Source organism: Haemaphysalis longicornis, unplaced genomic scaffold, assembly GCF_048455015.1.
Source record: "Haemaphysalis longicornis isolate Haplotype H1 unplaced genomic scaffold, Haemaphysalis longicornis Haplotype H1 scaffold_6, whole genome shotgun sequence".
NCBI classification, from domain to species: Eukaryota; Metazoa; Arthropoda; class Arachnida; order Ixodida; family Ixodidae; genus Haemaphysalis; species Haemaphysalis longicornis.
The window spans coordinates 15,858,816-15,877,440 of NW_027526407.1; the positions used below are offsets into that span (position 1 = coordinate 15,858,816).

At 44.9% G+C, this 18,625-nt stretch overlaps 1 protein-coding gene across 2 annotated transcripts in view; it reads right to left on the reverse strand.

The window, feature by feature from the left end:
* Positions 1-8,740: 8,740 nt before the first annotated feature.
* Positions 8,741-18,625, reverse strand: part of LOC144142271 (uncharacterized) — a 57,722-nt gene continuing 47,837 nt past the window's right edge. For both annotated transcript variants that reach the window (XM_077673642.1, XM_077673641.1), the window contains one exon: positions 8,741-11,512. In XM_077673642.1, the coding sequence (XP_077529768.1) occupies positions 11,153-11,512 (360 nt within the window). In that variant the 3' untranslated portion in view covers positions 8,741-11,152. The remainder of the gene's footprint in view (positions 11,513-18,625) is intronic.

The window sequence follows — 18,625 nt, forward strand, 5'->3', positions numbered from 1 at the left end:
CCCTCGGCGGGAAATCATTCGGGTCACTGGTCGTGCCATGTGCGCGTGCAAACCAAGACATCATCCGAAAGGAAAAATAAGAACTTATGTTTCAGTCACGGAAAATGCCGCGTTTTTTGCCTACCTCACCATTTTCATATAATACAGTCGCTGATAAGATATGAAGGCCTCGCATATTTTTCTTCATGTGCTCTGAGTTAAAATGTTTCTTTCAATTTTAAGTGCGAATATAGGCGACCCTGAATTCCGTTGACCGCCGTCCGTCCACATAGCAACAGCTGCGGGTGCGCGCGCTCCTCGACTTCCTTGGCAACGGGGGGAGATGGCACATACCCACGTGGGAGATTGGCCAGGAATCTCCTCGTCTTCCTTGGCAACGGGGGGAGATGGGCGCGCGCTGCCTGGCCGCTGACATGGCACATACCCACGTGGGGGATTGGCCAGGAATCGGGCGTGAGAAGGGCTAATGCACCCGCCTAAAGGAGTACTGACACGAAATTTCAAAGCTGAGATCCGCTCTAGCAATCAAGTACAACGACAACACAAATAGGTGTCTGTGCATGGCACATACCCACGTGGGGGATTGGCCAGGAATCGGGCGTGAGAAGGGCTAATGCACCCGCTTAAAGGAGTACTGACACGAAATTTCAAAGCTGAGATCCGCTCTAGCAATCAAGTACAACGACAACACAAATAGGTGTCTGTAAATAAATGCATCTTTCTTTCTTTGTAGTTGTGTGTGTGTGTGTGATCTCTCTTTCGCGAACATTACCGAACCGCGCAAATTATACTCGTGCATTCGCACTTTCACATTCTTCCCCTCGGGGAAATGCGGGGAATTTTTTTTGATTAGGCGCTTCCGAGTGATAATGTTAGGCTGTTTGACCCTATTAGACCGAAAATTTAGACGGGGAGAATGAGTCGCTTATTTTAATGGCGCACATGTAAATTTACACGGACAGGTATCACGTGTAGCCACGGCAGGGCTAGGGCAGTGGCAAATGCGCGCGCGCCGCCGCTCTACCCCGCCCGTGCTGTAGGTCAACCAGCGAGGGTTGGTCCGCAGCGTTACGAACTAGCGGCGGTGAAAGGTGGGAACTATACGCGAAGCGCATGCCGTATGAAAGTGCGCGCCCGCCACTCCTCCAGCCCGGCCGTGGTTCCGCCAGTATACTCTAGGCTCTATAGTTCCGCTAGGGTGTCTCGATGCGCGCCCACTCCACTGAGGGTGGCGCCACTCTTGGAAGGGGTCGCTGCCGCCAAGACCGGTTCTCGGGAGGCACCGCCACCATTTTCTTGCATCCCGCACCGCCGACTCCCACGCTATGCGCGCGAAAAGCGGCGCTCTTCACAAAGCCTCTTTGGAAAATTCCTGGGTTTTGCATTCCTCAGTGTTCTAACGGCGCTAAAAATGTCTGGAGAGTGTTTTCGTTTCCTATAGACCCAAAAGGCGGCTTCTGTGGGCGGTGGAGATCAAGCGGGACATGTGGCAGCCGACGAACAACTCCTGCATATGCAGTGTAAGTACCCGGCTTCTTAGTAGTGCCAAATCCATTTGGGGCTATTGTCAGCTTGTCTGCGTGGCTGTTTATAGATACCGGACGTACGGTTTTATGTGTTTATGTCGGAGGTTTCATCATGCTTTTGCGGCGTCTTTGTAATTGATTCATGCAAACGGACATGACCTCTTAAAGCGGGTGGCCGATATAAAACGTGTGGGGCTTTGCATCTTCAGCCAATTTCACTTTGTGTCACGAAATAAGGCGCTCGTTGTAAGGTGTGCGACCTTTCTCAGTCCCGAAGCGTTATCCCGGCGCATCACGCTTACTTCACCAAAAGCCCATTTTTGGCAGTGTCACTGATATATCCCGAAGCGTAAAACTGCAAGCGACGCGTTATGCTCGTGTTTCTCCGCGTTGTCTCAACTTAAGCTCTGTTATAAACCTTACTGTGCGCAAAGATGATAATATTTAAGACATTTATTCTCGCTTATCATGCCATAAAAGTAGCGCATGTAGGTGAAAAGAATTGTCAATTACACCTCTAGTTCGTGAATCATGGATGTGAGCCGATACGTGTGGATGCCAGTTTGTTCGATTTGCTTAATTTCACGTCATTCATTCTTATTTCTCGGGAGAAAAAGGCACCTATATTGACAATTTATAGTGCAGGCTCAGTTTGAAGCATCCTGTTTTGAACAAAACCGGGCAGATCAATGGAAGAAGCTGAATCTAAATGCTGTGCCAACGCCTTTCCCAATCAAAGGAAGGCATTTATCATTTCATTCACTGCGTTTTTCCGTATAAGTGCGTATATTACTTAACACATCGGTGGTGGCCGTTGGGAAACGCTGCAGTGGCATTTGAGTCGTCGGTCTGGCATGCTTCACTTATTTTCACTTTAACAGCTTATGCATGCATGCATGTAAGTGTGTATGTATATCGATGCTGCTTCTCTCGCTCTTATCGGGAGTCACTTCCACCGATTCAATTGTAATTTCGATCAGCCCAAGTAACGAACTTAACCTCACGCATCCACTTAAAGGCCAACTGCACTCAAAATTTCGACCGCGCGAAATCACTGTTCCTGCATAGTATGACTAAAAAGACCGCGATGTACGAAGTATCACACCTAAAATTGCGTAATTACGCCGCAAGCGTCCAGCAAAAATCAACGATTTTGAAAACGAAGCTGGGCAAAACGCGGCCATTACGGGCAGGCGGAAGTGACGTATCAGCCGTCGGCGCGAGCTGCCAGACCAGGGGGATGAAACTCCGCCGTTTTTCTGTCCCATGACTGCAGCGATCCTAACGTTTGGGGGCTGTACTACATACGAGCATAAATGAACGTTGTTGCGGCATCTGAAATTTTTTTACCAGGTTACTTAATAATTACGGAGGTTTTAATATGCAAGTGAACTTAAAAGTTGCCGTTCTAGATTGCGGAAATACGAGCGCCGCCCGGAGTGGAAAACCGGAACAGCACCTTTCTGCTTCGCACCGCAGAAAAGGGGCGATTCTTGTCGTGCCCACAGGTATGCTACGATCCGTGCACGGTGTTCCGGGGGCCGTTTTTACCACCGTGAAGTTTGTTTCATCGAAACAGACGCATGAATGGATTCGCGCCGTCATCACAGATCGTGCTGTACTGAGCGGTGTCAAAATTCTTCACGCCAGGCCGCATAAAATTCTTTTGGATCCCGGCGGATGAAAGGTACGATCTGCATCCTGCTCGTTTTGCTTTTCTACGTTTGCACGACATAGCAGGATGCGGTTGCAGCAGTAGATTTATAACTTAAGTGAGCGTACACGTGCACTATTTATTTATTACATTCTGATTTTCTTCTTTCTCTCTTGAATTACGCATGAAATGCGTGGCAGAGCATCTGGCAATTAATCCAATGACTACATAAGTTACACACGTTTGTTTATACGTGCGTCATTGATTTAATGCGTTTCGATCCTGTGTTTTGTATTTCAGTGCAAGTGAATGCACGGTATGCAGCAAAATGTATATGAGGCCACATATACAATAACTAATGCAACAGTGTGAGCTTATCTGTACTTTTTATTATCTTTTGATTGCCTGCGTTTAGTATATTTTCGTAGCATGCGTTGTTTTTGTTATTATTATTATTGTTATTATTATTATAATTAGCAAGCTTGCTAAGTCTGGTGTAGACGCAAGCCTTGCTGCCTTGTTGTCCAACTATCTCCTTGACCGGTCCTTTTATGTAGATGTTAACTACAAAAAGTCTAGTGTTTACCCTGCAACAAGTGGTGTACCCCAGGGTTCCGTGCTGGGTCCATTATTGTTTTCTGTCTTTATCAATGATGTGTCAACAGTGTTAACTAACTCTTCTTTTCTTCTCTATGCTGATGATGTCAAGCTATTTAGGCACATTAGCGGTGTTCAGGACTGCTGTGCCTTGCAGAGGGATGTGTCGGAATTATCGGTCTGGTGCAGGAAAAACTGCCTAATTTTAAACCCCACTAAAACAAAGGTTGTCACCTAAAGCCGGAAAACCCACCGTCTGCTGTTTTCCTACAGTATTGAGGGAGCTCTTCTGCAAAGGGTTGAGGAGATTAGGGACCTAGGGGTGCTTTTCGACAGTACCCTCTCTTTTTCTCCTCATATTAGGCTCATCACCTGGCGAGCACTCCGATGTCTTGGAAATGTGTGTCGGATTACAAAGGAATTCTCTTCTCCAGATCCATTTCTAATGCTATACAATGCAATATGTATACCACAGTTAGCATATGCTTCTGTTGCCTGGAACAGCATCTCCAAATCTAGTAGTGAATTAATAGAACGTGAGCAGAAGTTTGTATCCATATTTAAGCACCGTCATCACAATAACAGTTTTCATCCTGATTCTTACTTACCCATGGTCCCTTCCATCCCTTCCTTGAACTGCAGACGCATGCGTGCAGACCTTACATTTCTTCACAAAATTGTTCATGGTGACCTTTCTTGCGCAGACCTGCTTAACTGTTTCGAGTTTAGTGTACCACAAAGGCCCACCAGGTCGCATCGCCCGTTCTTGACCGCTGCGCGCAACTCCAATCATTCTCCTGTGCGCAGAATACAGAATTGTTACAACCGCTTCTTTGAACGCCTTGACATCTTTCAGAAATCCTTTACAATTTACCGTACAGCGCTGTTGAATACAGTATGTTAAACACCTATGATATGCCTGTCGTTCTTTTTTTTTCTTCTGGAATTTGGTTTCTCTGCGGTTGTGTCTATCAGACTGATAGTTGCCTATTTTTGAAACTGTTTACTGTCATTTGTTCTTCTTATCATTTGTCTCTACACTCTTTCCGTTGTTTTTGTTGTATTACTGTCAAACTTTGTTGCTCTGCCTGTCGTGTGGCCTTTACGACAGGCAGAGCAACATAGGCATCTTCTTTTTTTATTTTTTACCTGTACCCAGGCTCCGCCTGTGCTTTATTTCTGTCATTTTCACTACTTCAATTTGTGTGTGTCTTGTCGCTTGTTTGTTTCTTGCTATATGTTTCTTGTATTTTGTTGTCATGTAAATACCCGTGCGCCAGCACTCAGGCCTCTGGCTGTTCCTGGGCACGTAAATAAACATGATTGATTATTATTATTGTGATTATTATCATTATTATCAGTATTATTGTCGTCGTTCTTATTATCAGAGTGGTCCATAGGTTCATATCGGGTTGTTAACACGATGTTAATCAAGTAGTGACTACATTCATTATTTCATTGCGTTTCAATTGTGTTCTGCATTTTGTCGTCACGTGAATCCAGGGCATATAGCAGAATGAATTTGTAGCAATCAATATACAAACTAAGCAATTACTGTATATGTGTAAAATGCAATCATACCTATCATTCAACCACTTAAAATTTATAATTTACGCTTCAGTTCCGTGCTTCGAGTTTCAGCTTTCAGTACAGGAACGATATATTCACAAGAACGGCGTTACAGCTATAAGCCGATAAATAATTAGACAATGCAGGTTTAACCTGTTCTAGTAATTTATTACAGGTTTTTAAATAAGGTGTTAATAACCGGTTTACTGCAGGGCCCGAGAAGTACCTGAGGAATACATAGCGGGCGAAAGTATGTATGCCTTATTAAAAGTTTAGAAATCTTGGTGTGGGACGGCTGCTTTCGTCTGGAGAAATATATTTTGGATTAGGAGGAAGGGTGGGTCGTTTCCACGGAGCACTATAATCGCACAGATAGAAAAACGTATTAGCGTCTCTTAATAATAGAGGCTGATTTTAATTTAAAATTTGCCTTTACGATTGGCGTTGTCACAAGTCGTCTTTGTAGCCAAAATCAATTTAGGAAAGAACGATTCCTAATATATCAGATAACGTTTATTCCGAATACAGATGCCACAGAGATTTCACTCAAAACTATCGTATGTGCGCTTGAAAGCAGCAATAAAGCTACTCTTCATTCTAACCCAAATATACACACGTTCTTGTTAATCTTCCGGATCTTGCATTTGGCTCCAGGGTGCGAGAAGGCAGGACCTGGCTCATTTACCAGCTCGTCAGACCTACAGCAGCTACCGGCTGTGTCCTGCCCATTTCACCAGCAAAGAATACGCGGACCTGGGACAGATATGCACTGGCTGGATACCCAGTTATAGCATGTGGCCACGGGCCATACAGTTTTGTATGCGACTAAAAGCTTAAATAATCCAAGTTGTGTTTTTACTGTACGAATGGTACATTTAGGCAATAAACATAAAAAAACTGCGGTCTTTATTCTTGTCTGGATTGTGTGTACTAATCAACCAAAACAACGTCGTACAGAGTAAGAGGTGTAAAAAGAAGTGTACACGCAAAACTATCAATCAGAACGAAACAATTGCCCTTTTGATAATGTGGCGGGTTGCGCAACAGGAACAAGTTCGTGCGCTGGTCATCTGAATGCCTTTTGAATTGGAGCTAAATCCCCCCTTCGGCTTTTCAGCCCTTATCAAGATGGCGTCTCCTAATGCATGTCTGCAACGCGACGCCATGTTTTTAGTACCACCCCCGAAACACCAGGATTTTTCCGGCGCTGCGAACGAATATCGCGTCCCATGCAAGGTATAGGAAGTTTCACTCCCCTGGCCAGACGGCCTGGCCTGACGGTGCGAGCTGTGCGGACCGGCCGACGCGGCCGGCTCGGCCAGCCAGGAGGAGTGTGTGAGCGAGCGCGGGGGTGTAGGAGGCGCGCGGAAAAGCGATCGCTTGTCCCGCAAGCACGACACTATTCATGCGCTCCGACAGCAGCACACGGCGTAGGCATAATGTCGCGACGACACTCGAAAAGGAGAGAAGCCAACGGTCAAGCCTCGTCGGAGCCACGAAGGCCAGGCGTACCGGCGGCGCGAAATACAAGTTTCCTGGATTCTCCCGCTGTGAGGTAGGCCGATCGGCCTGGACGGCTGGCATGTCACTTCCGCTAAATGGCTGTTTGTGCGCGACACGCCGGCAGGTGCTTTGTCGTCCGCAAGAGCGTTATTTTGAGTGCCTGAAACTGAATAACCACGCATTGCAGAGAGCTACCGGTCGCGTCGCAGTAGTTGTCATGGTACCTACTACACATTTCGAAGGCATTTTAGCCAGGGTGAAATTTTAGTGCAGTTGGCCTTTAATCCATTTCCACTGGAAAAGGCACAATCGCTCGACCTGGTTAATTATTTCAAGTGTAAATGCTGAGAAGCTTGTCATGCAGTGTTTCCGTTTTGTTCTTTGTCTTGGTTTCCCGTTTCCTTGATTACCGCCCTTTCCCTAAACTTACTGCTTAATTTGATCATTGGTTTGCATATCTTTCTGCTTCCAGTTGCTCCAAAGCAGCGAAAGCCACCCAGAGACAGAACGCAGCCTAAGCCCACATCTGACAATGAAGAGACTAGAGACGTCATCGGAAAACCTCCAACTCAACAGCACAGGTGACGAAGCTTTGAATGTCGGAATTCGAGACTCGGCAAATGAAACTCTCACAGCTAGTGAGACACAAAATGATTGTACTGAGTTGAAAAAGCAGTTGGCAGATCTGGAAAGAATATACACCGTACTTCAAGTACATCACACACATGCTAAGAACGCAATTCAAAACCACAAATGGCACGTTCGAAAACATTCGAGTGTAATCATCATTACCTGTATTATAACTGTAGCGAAGTGTGCATCATTTTGTAAATAGTGTATTTTTCCTTCAAGGTATTAAATGATTATTCATACTTCCGTGTAAGCCTTTATGTTTAGATTGCAGCCCAAGGACACTGGTTCGATTCTCGGTCGCGGCGGCCGCTTTTCTCATGGAGACGAAAATACAAAACGCCCCTGCGTTCAAGATTTCGGCGCATGTTAAAGATCCCTAGGTGGCCAAAATTAATCCGGAGCCCTCCACTACGGCGCGCCTCATTGCCTATGTAGCGTAGGCGCGTTACACTTCATCAATAAATCAATCATGTTGAGATCGCACAGTGCATGCATGACACAGTTTGCCGCCAGGCGATCCTATATATGTAAGTACCACTTAATAGTTTCAGTGGCCGTAAGCGTGCCGGACATTCGTACTTGAATATGTAGCAGTTCCCTTCGTTCGTGTACTTGGCGTACTTTCTGCTATGTTCATATGTACACAATGACAGCAAGTTCACGGCGCCGGTATGACAACGACAGCGAGAAGTTGCCCGCCGTGGTTACCCATCGTAAAAAATAAAATTATTCACACCTTCGCTAATCGTCTCGAAATAAAGAATCCTTCAGCAAAACATTACTCATGTGTTTATCTACTCTAGAAAAGGAATGAATATCAAAGTAAAGCCAAATCAAGCCCACGGAGTTAGCGAGACCAGCACTGTCAAGGCACGTCACGCAGCAAACGCGCGCCCCGCGGATGCAAGAAAATGGCGGTCGCGCTAGCAGACGACGCGGTTCTCCTAACCCTCAGTGGAGCGGGCGCGCATCGAGGCACCCTAGGTTCCCCGGTCTCACCCTTCGAAAGATGCTCCTATCCGTTTTCTTTCTGCCAATGCACGGCCATGCTACGTCGCGGCGGTCACCGCTCTAGCCCGGCTGTGGTCGACGCTGCTGCGTTTGGGACGCTGCCGCTGCGAATCCCAAGTAACGACTGGCAGCAAATCTCGTACTCTTTGTGGAGTCACGTGTGTGAATTCAAGTGACATCACATGGGCCATTGTTCTGTGTGTAGAATAAAGCTTTGCTTTCCAATCGCCTTCACAGCGTGGGTTGGATCCATTTTTTTTATTTATTTCCTCAAGTGAAAGGATTCATCAATAATTTGGATGGGGGATGGAATGTTTTTTTTAGTTCAAACAGTTATAAGTAGATTAGTCAATGGGTCATTTTAAACTAACATGAGAACACATGAGTAGCTTTCATAGTTTACACTTGTTTGTTTGGTTTATATATATATTTTTTACAAATTGAAGATTAGTTAACACTCAGTAATTTGTACGTCAATTTTTTTTCCAAAACTCCTCATATGCACCAGGTAGCCTGCTTTACTTCACTTACATCCTGACCAACATGTTACCAACTTTAAAAACTGCATCAGCCAGCACCATTGTAGCTAAGGCACTGTAAACAATGCCTAGAAATAAAGAATACAATAAATTTAAAGCAAGCACACCATTAGGTGTTAAAGGGGCTTATTTCTCTATGTACTGGAGCCATAGACTCTTGAATCTGTGTGAATGACATACTGAGCATCTTTCACACAGAGAATGTTTCATCGACTTCAGTAAACCTCGCAACAAAGGCAGAATAGTTTTAGTATTGCTGTTGGATGCTATGTCAAATAAACAATGTGTGAAAACACCAGACATTGAACTCATGCCCTGAGTAGTTGGAGCTGAATGAAACAGTGTGAACACAAACATCGTACAATGTACTTTGTCTCTCATCTATGCGACCAGCATTGGGCACTGCACTATACATCTTTTAAACAGACTTCCAAACTGATTAGCAGAGCATTAGGCTATATCACAAATGTACATAAAAATAGGACCTTTGTACTCATTCCAAAAGGTTTGAGGAACACTAGGCTCTACAATAAAGCAGCCTGAAGCATCAGAAATAAAATACCAATAATTAGGTGAACCTAATAGGTAAACGAAATGGCAATAAATAGACGCTGATGATAAATCTCTGACAAAGACATGAAAATAAAGCTTAGCAAAAAGTGTACGCAAAAAATTATTTGAAATACTACTGCCTCAAGGGAGACTTGTCATTACAAACATGGCAGCAACATTGCATATGCTAGTGGACTGTGATAAATAATTTTACCTCGCCATGCAACATCTCTAAAGAACAAAATACCTAAAGAATAAAATATCTAAAGAACAAAATATCTAAAGAACAAAAGATCTAAGGAATAAAGCATAACCACCTTAGAGGTCGGATGTGGCAAGATACATGAAATCGCAAATAAGACTAGTAGTACCTGGAACAGTCACATCTCCCAGGTTCCCAAGGCAGAAATATTACACACTTATCAAGGCACAAGATCAATAAAACATGTGATCAAATAAATCACTTCCTAGCACTTGTGAAAGCTTGACCGAATGCAAACTGTGATCTATGGTGCATAAGTATTTGCATGCTAGGAACAAAAATACAACATATCGTAGTCACCTCAACTCGCTGTCATGACGGTGAATCACTCAACTGCAAACAAAAACAATGAAAACACAACATATTGAACTCACAGCAAGTCCCTGTTATAAGGTGAATGAATCAACTGTAAACAAAAACAATTTCAAAAGCCCAAGTACAAAGCACACGAAAACAACATGACGCTCCAAAGCAATTCTCTGGCTAGATAAGGCACAGCGGACTTATAAAAACAAAAAGCACAGTATTGGCAAGAATTCTGCCACAGAGTTTGACCAAAACCAAAATGTGATCTACGGTGCTTCAATATTTGTCCACTCTGAAAGAAAATACACACCACACTGCCCTAGAAGCATCTCAGTTGCGAGGGTGCATCAGTCAACAATAAACGAAAACAATTTTAAAAACAAGTAAAAAGACACACATGCTAAGAAAACCATGGTCGAGAGCACTATTTAGAAAAACCAAATGAAACAATACCGGTGATTAACCTGTCACAGGGATTCACAAAAAGCAGTGTGACCTATGGAGCTAGCAATATTTGCTCACCTTGACACCACACTGCCATCACCCTGACACCACACTGACATCACACTGCCATCACTTGTCAGGATGCATCAATCAAATGTAAACAAAAACAGTGATACAGACTGCAGCATTAAAAAAACAGTGGTCCAGAGTACTACTCTAACCAGATAAGACAGCGATTTTTTAAGAACAAATAAAAGTTTTAGTAACGAAACTAGACACCAGATTGGCACAACTGCAATGTCCTAGATTACTTCTCCGGCCAGGTAAGACAGCGGATGTATGGAAACAAACAACATAAAAGATTTCCACAACTGCTGCATGCCACGTCTCCTGGTAAGGTGAAGTGCACCCACTGAAAAACTAAGACCTGTACAGCAAACACTAACATTCACCTTCGAATATGAAATAGGCATCACTACTTGACATTACTGAGACAATGCCAACTGACTAGGGCTACAGCACAAGAGACAGCGCCACAGAATTCAGGCTGTCAGGATCAACACCAGGAAAATTGCAGGTGCTCCGCAAGTGTACCCCAAAACTCCTTCTGGACCTTGTCTACACGGGGAAACTCAACCGCGCATATAGCACACTGACACCAGGCGAGCTTGATGCTCTCTGGCGGGGACACAAAGTACCAGAAGAGCAGCCTCAAATCGTAGCTGTTCGTACTGACGTGCTTCAAAGCTGGCAGGGCTCCAAGCAGCACTGGGTACTCATCTTGCTTCATGAAATCGGAGGCTGGACAGTCCGTGTTTAGTGTCAACCGTTCTAGGACACTGAACTTCGTCTTGGTCATCGTAGCCCGGATAAAGGTGCGACAGGCAGCACGGTCGTCCAGCCACAGCTGCTTGACCTGCACATGCCGAAGCCCAATCAATCATGATTCTGGCGATATCGGCCTGCATTTCCCTATGTTCAACAGCAATAATTACGCTTAGCTTATCTAACCGTGAAATCTTATAACTGTGCCACTGATCGCACAAAAAGGCCACCGGCACTGGCTTCGTTCACCAGTGCCGGCGACCCACTCTACACCGACAACGTTGCCAGACATAGCAGTCTCCTCTCCAAAATAAACGAAGAAAAAGCATGTTGGATGCCAGCATAGCAGAACTCTACAATTTACATTCAGTCCAAAAAATACTTGCTCGACATTCACTCTGTTGTAGCAGATAGTTTGGTGTAGACGGGTCACTTGTAAGCAGAGTAAATTCCATTTCAAATGCAAGGGGACCAAACAAACAGAAATAATTTCTTATGCCTGAAGGCTATTGTTGCCGGATTAGCTGTAATGAGCGTAGACTGTAATCGCAAGTTCATTCTGAGAGACGTACTGCAAAGAGGGGTTACGGAAAAAGAGTAAGGGCGTGTACCATGAGAAAATGGTAGAAGAAAACGCTCGCTTCAACAAAGTTCATTTTGCATTCGTGCATAAAGTGGCTGTGCACTGACCAGCATAACTATTGCCAAGCAATCGTGTGCACTTTCATTGCAGGCTCAGGCCAAAAAGCTGGGCTTTCGTTTGACAAACTTGGCTTAGCAGCATTTAATTGTGGCAAAATTTATGCCTATGGTTACATGTACAAAACATGTCCTTCATGCGAAACTATTTCCTAGGGACGGCTGCCATGCATGCTCGAAAGAAATAAAACTTGCTTATAACTTTTGCCTACGTTATTTCACATCTATTTTGTGGTCTAAAAAGCTTCGATGATCATCCGCCGTCCCAGAGCAGAATCCCTCCTAATTTATTCCAAATTTTTCTGAAAATTCTGACACATAACAATCTGCATGTGATTTAAACTTACTGCATTTTGAGAACTGCATTACTCAAAAGTAAGTTTATTTAGCTTCACTTTTATGCGCCTTGTATGTCTTTGAGCCTAACTGTCATTGTATTAAAAAATTCATTGGAACTAACCAAAAAAATTCTTTCCTAGAGCCTAAAAGATCTGCAATTAATTTTTGTAGCCTTAAACCAGTCAAGCTAGGACTTCAGTTTTTACTAAGGATATTGCTAATACACGTAAGAAAACTGCATATTCCAAAATGGCCTAAATTTCTCTCTTGCAAGACAGCATATCTATGAAAACATTTCCTGAAGCCTGCCAAAAAATTGTCTTTGCCAAATATAATTTTCCATTATACCCCCTTCCTTCATCTCTAAAACTAAATTAAAAAGCCTATCTGTTAAGCTTCATTTTTGTGGGCCTTTTATATTTTTGAGCCAAAAGTTGTGGATAAAAAACTAGTGGAACCCATAAAATAGGGCATTTTAACCCCAGTGCAGAAAGCGCAAGTGATGCAGAATATCAGCAAGATTTAACGGATCCGAAGACTGGGACTGCCTCCAAGGACACCCAAAGCATGGGAGAGCGTGGTGGACCAAGCCCTACATTTAGAGTGATTCCAACAGCATCGCGGCATTCAGTTTTGATGATTGTGGAAAACAATGTGCCAATGCTACACCTGCGCTGTGAGGTGTGCTGTAGTGGAGCACTCCAGATTAATTTTGACTACCTGTAACACGCATCAAAATTTCAACACAAAGGAATTTTCGCTTTCTGCCTACATCTAAAAAGCAGCCAACGTGGCCAGCATGAAGCCGCATCCACTGGTTCAGCCGCGCAATGCCTTAAAGTGCATTCCCACTTGCAAACCGCAGGCTCCGCAAAGTGACAAGCCAACCCCCTCTGCGACGGCACAGCCGATCGGTCTCCGACCCAATTCCCTTATCGCGTGATGGCATCGCAAAGCAATCCCTCAATTATGGCTTCTCATTTCGCATATTAAAGAAACACTGAAGTGATTTGTCAAGCTCCCATTTTTGCTTGCACTGCGTAGACTGGCTCAAATGAACACACTGTGCATCTTTCATCCGGGCAACAAGGCAGTATTTATTTTATAAAGACTGAAATAAGAAAAACTACCACGCACGGTGTGTGGAGGCTGCACCAACTAACCGCAGTGACGTCAGGTAAGGTGCTACGTGATTGGACGATGTCCAAGATTACCATTCAAACAAGTTTCGATTTCGGTTCTGTAAAAAAACATGCTTACGTCCGACGGCATCGTTGAATGCGCATTCTCGATATCTCAGGAATCGTCATACCGCACTTCTGCCATGTTGTCGGCTGTAAAATGCCTAAGGTAAGCCTCCCAGGACGGCTTGGAATCGTAGCAATTACTAGCCGAGGCCTGCACAGTGGATGAACGCCCTCTGCGTCACCGCAGGCGCTCAAATGCCATGCGCTTTTCCCGCATATTCGGAGCTTGCCTCACTCATGTTTGTATCGTAAAAAGCATGTTTGCACCAGGCCAAGGGTCTGCTGATTCTGGCCTGCGCCTACTGCCCGTAAGCAGTCAGTGCTTATGGCAACAGCACGACAACGAAATCTCGCTAGCGCGTCAGTGTCAGTCTGTGCGCGTTCTGCGAACTCGCTCGTTAAGCAAACAAGCTACAGCGCAAAAATGGTGAATTCAGTATAGAAAACATTGTCCGAAAATGAAAAAATCAACTTAAAAAAAAAACCGATGTCCTCTCGGGGATTCGAGCTTGCGACTTGCAACATAACATACCCAGGGGTGAGACAGCTAAATCTGTTTTGGGAGCAGTTTTTGGAGCAGCGAAAACTCGGTTTTGGAGCAGAAGAACCTTGATTTGGAGCAGAAGAACGACATTTATTATGTCACCTTAGGAGCCTAAAAAATCAAATTTTTGGCAACTTGGAGGAGAAAACTGCACTTTGTAATCGGTTTCGAACGTGCATAACACTGAAACAGCGCAGCCTTTCAATAAAGTTTTTTCTACCGGAGCACCACAAGGTACGAACTGCACTACCTTTTTTTACAAACCATTTTTTTTTACTTCTTAGCCTCTGTGCCATCAAAGGAGTGCCAGCGAAGATATTGCATTAAAAACCAAACAAGCGTAAGGCATTTTTATTATGTGGATGCCAAAATTAATATTTTTGTAATCCCATGCTCGGCCTTACACACAAGAGTAGAGAGCTTCGGCAAAAGTTGTGCAAAGCGAGGGTCACTGACAGTCGTCGCACCCCACCAGCCCTCCCATTTCAATCCCCAGGGTGCACATTCCCTACGATCGTAATTTGAGTAACGGTGGTATGTTTAGCCACCTTTCTCTTGGTATTAAATTTCACTTCAGATAGATCAACCATTAGTACTAGCGTGCAATAATAGCCCGTCCTGCTATCGGACACTGCTTGAAAATTTTGCGGCGATGGAGCCTGCGCCGCCACTTCGGCAGTGTCAGTCGCCCCATTCCCGCGGCTCGCGAGCTCGCTGTCAAAGGCAGCAATCACTCAGCGTTTTATAACACTGCAATGAGTACGAAATTTCATTTCAAGCACGTACTGCTCCTCACACTCAAGGCCGAAACATGGCGAATTCGCGGACATCGCTTTGTTTTTGATGAACTCCCGTCTTTCGAGTCGCGCAACTTCCCGCAACAACTCAAACGACTAAATGCAAACCTAGCCACCCCCATAACGAAAACCACGGCAGAAACCGGTGAAGAGCACTCTGCCTGAACACCGAGCAACTTCTTCGCCCGGCGGCCACATTTTCCAATGTTCAACACACCAAGATGGCGGCGCCCAGTTATGTCGTTCCGGAGATACAGCGCTCCGAAAATTGTTTTTAAGTGCGAATATAAGCGACCCCAAACCATCCACTGCCGGCGGCGTTGGCGTCCGCAGTGCTCCTCTATATTTGAAAAAGAAACAGCATCCGGCGCCAGGTTTCGATCCGAGGACTTTGCGGCCGCAGCGCGACGCTCTACCGACCAAGCCACGGACGCGACGGTGATATCAGTGTTAGACGCGCCTTATATCTTTAACGCATTCAAACTACGTCGTCAGCGGCGTGCGTTGGCGACTCAGCGGCGTTATAGCGGCTTGATAACTGCGTGGTGTACACGTGATACTACAAACCCGATGGAAGAGATGGAAGAGATGGAAGAGAAGGCGGCGAGGCGGTGGGTTGCGGGGGCCGAGCGCAAGTGCCGCAAGCGGGCCGACAACCGTGCATTCGCACTTTCACATTCTCCCCCTCGGGGAAATGCGGGGGAATTTTTTCATCAACTTGCACAAGCAGTTTGTCGCCTCCGTACACAGAAGTATTTTTTCTGTAGGAATTTGCAGTGGTTTTCGATGGGAAAACATTAAAAACTCAGAGAATTCTATAACATCTGCAACCCGACATTGTCATTTTTGAAAAAACTGTCTCGGGGACAATTTTATGCCGGTTTTTTATTGAATGATCAATCAATTATACCTTTAAAAACAGCATCACCTTGGGGGTGCTGGAAAATTATGCCATCAGTAAGCATTTTCCCCACTGAAACTGATGGGAGTGTTAAAATACTTGGCTCTCGGGCTGTTGTGGAGCAGTTTGGCGCAATTTTTACAATTTTCAAGCTTTTGGAGCAGCCTGGCGCAGGGAAACCAATTGGTATCAAAACTGTGCAATATGCGCAGCTGTCTCACCCCTGCATACCTAGCGCTCCAGACCACCCGGCCAGCGGGCACTGCCAGGGTCGGAAATATAAGGTATATAATGCATAACCATTTTGCATTTTTATTTAGTTTTAGCATTTCAAGCAGCTTGGTTGACTGTTGTATTGCGCTCATGCAGTAAGCATCCCCCAAATTTCCACAATATTTCATGTCCAGAAGTGGGAATTTCTTGGACAAGCGTTCGCAGATGTGTGATCGTGCTGCTGATCGCTCTGCTTGCTCACCCAGGGCAAAAAGTGCTTCCTGCACCCTAGTTTTACACTAAGGTAAAAGTATCAGCCGATTTTATTTCCTCAGTAACTTAACTTCACTGAATCTTCACCACCTTCAATTGGCCTTAGATTTTCCTACTAGCGTACAAGTCAGCGCAGCATCACATGTGCGCTTGTGCAGCGCTTGTGTGGAGCTACCTGGACTTGATTTTGATAGTGTACAAACTAACAAACTAAAGAGAGGCACATTGTCCCATTTACAAACATGCCGTGGCTTAGTTTCAACTGAGCAAACGAATTGCAACGACCCGTCGGCGGCCGGCGGACTAAACGCTATGACGACTCACTCTTTCGGAAGGTGGCGAGCCATGCAGTAGTGCAGTCAGGCCAAGCCATTTTTGTCTGACGTCATACAAAACGCTACCGAAAATGGGGGATGTTGCAGAGAGGAGGACAGCACTCTCTAAATGATTTTTCTGGTGAATTAAGTGACGTAAACGCAGCGAGAGCGGTCGAAACATGGCCTATAGACTCCAGACTACAATTTGGGTCTTGTAATTCTGCTATGTTTGCAAATCACTTCAGTGTCCGTTTAACAATTAAAAAACAGTGCTGAGACGAGGACAAGTGACAAACCCAAGCACTAATGCCACTCAAGTTTGTCATTTCTTCCATCCTCGTCTCTGCGAGGATCATGGCTGCAGAGTCCGCTGCCATAGTCAGAAACCAAACATTCATTTATATCTGGCATTGCAAACGGCCACAAGCCGCCACTGGCAAGCAACTTGCCATGCACTTTGATTGTTTGGTCAGCAAGTCCAGCGTACACGCACATGAATCAACGTACACATGCACGACTCAATGAGCACCATGGTACCTATCACAAATCAACGAGCAGCATGGGACTCATCAGTACAGAAAAATTTGTTAAATTGTAAAAGCAAATAAGTTCACAGATAGCTAGACTGATAGTGGCACAGTAGGCTGGCTTGCAGCCTTTTTGTACCTCTACCAGTGAATAGTGAACACTGTGGAGTTCAAAGGCACCAGAACATCTGCGTCCATGATGACAAATTTTGCAAGCTGTGATTCGATTGTTGTCGCGCAAAAGCAAACACATTTTTTCATGCTATATTATTGTCGCGTGCTATAAACACGCAGTTGCTGAGCTGGGGTCCTTGAAGATGACGACCAGATGAGTAGAAGCAGCCGGAGCCTTTTCGGGAGAGCTCAAGCACAGGGCTCCAAGCGCGAGCGCCAGAGCTCTGAATGACAATGAGAGCACGGGTACTCAACCACTTCTTCGTCCTCAGTCGCCTCTTGGCGCCAGTGTTAAGAAATGTGCCAATATGTTGAAAAATGATTGAGTTCGTTATTTTCAGCTCCTCCTTCAACCTGCAATGCTTATGGCACAGTTCCAAGTTAGTAGCGTGTGTTTTAGAGTGATTTCTAATGTTCTTGTTATGCTAGTGGAGCATATTTTTATTTTAATGCATATGGTAGCGCAACAAAGGAAGTTGTGCAGAAGTGGTAAGAACTCGCTAATGCAGTCGCATCATCACTCGTCGCAAGTGTGAACACCGCCTCATTGCCCGACCCACATCACAGGCCATCATGGAAAGCGCCTCAGTTACATGTTGGAATGTGCCTTTAGCCACTGTGCCCCTGCACCGGATTCGAAAATTTCATTGATTGATTGATTTTGATTGATAATGGGTTTAACGCGCCGATGCTGCACAGGCAATGAGGCACGCCGTAGTGGAGTTACGGATCAATTTTGAACACCTGGGGATCCTAGACGTGAGTCGAAATCTCAAACACACAGGCATTTTCACTGGGTTTGAAAATGTTAGTAATGAGCAAGCCAGCAAGCAAGCACAAACGTGTCAATGCCGTCACTTTTTGTACTTTTTTGCACTTGATTTTAAAAAAGTTTTCCTATTTTGCATGTTTTATTTTATATCTCCATAGCTTGGCTGGGAGTTCTTTTAGAACTTGACAGTATATATGAAACTCAAGAAAAACCGCAAAGGAATTGAGCAAGGCATGCTGCCGACATAATTCCGCTTCTCTATTGCTTGCACACTGGTGTTGAAAAACGAAATTAAATGTATTCTTGGTCGAAAGTTCAAAGGATGCAGCGACCGTGCCTGGTGCATCTGCACTCCATTATTGCAATACATCCTGCCATACACAATGCTCGCAGACACTCAC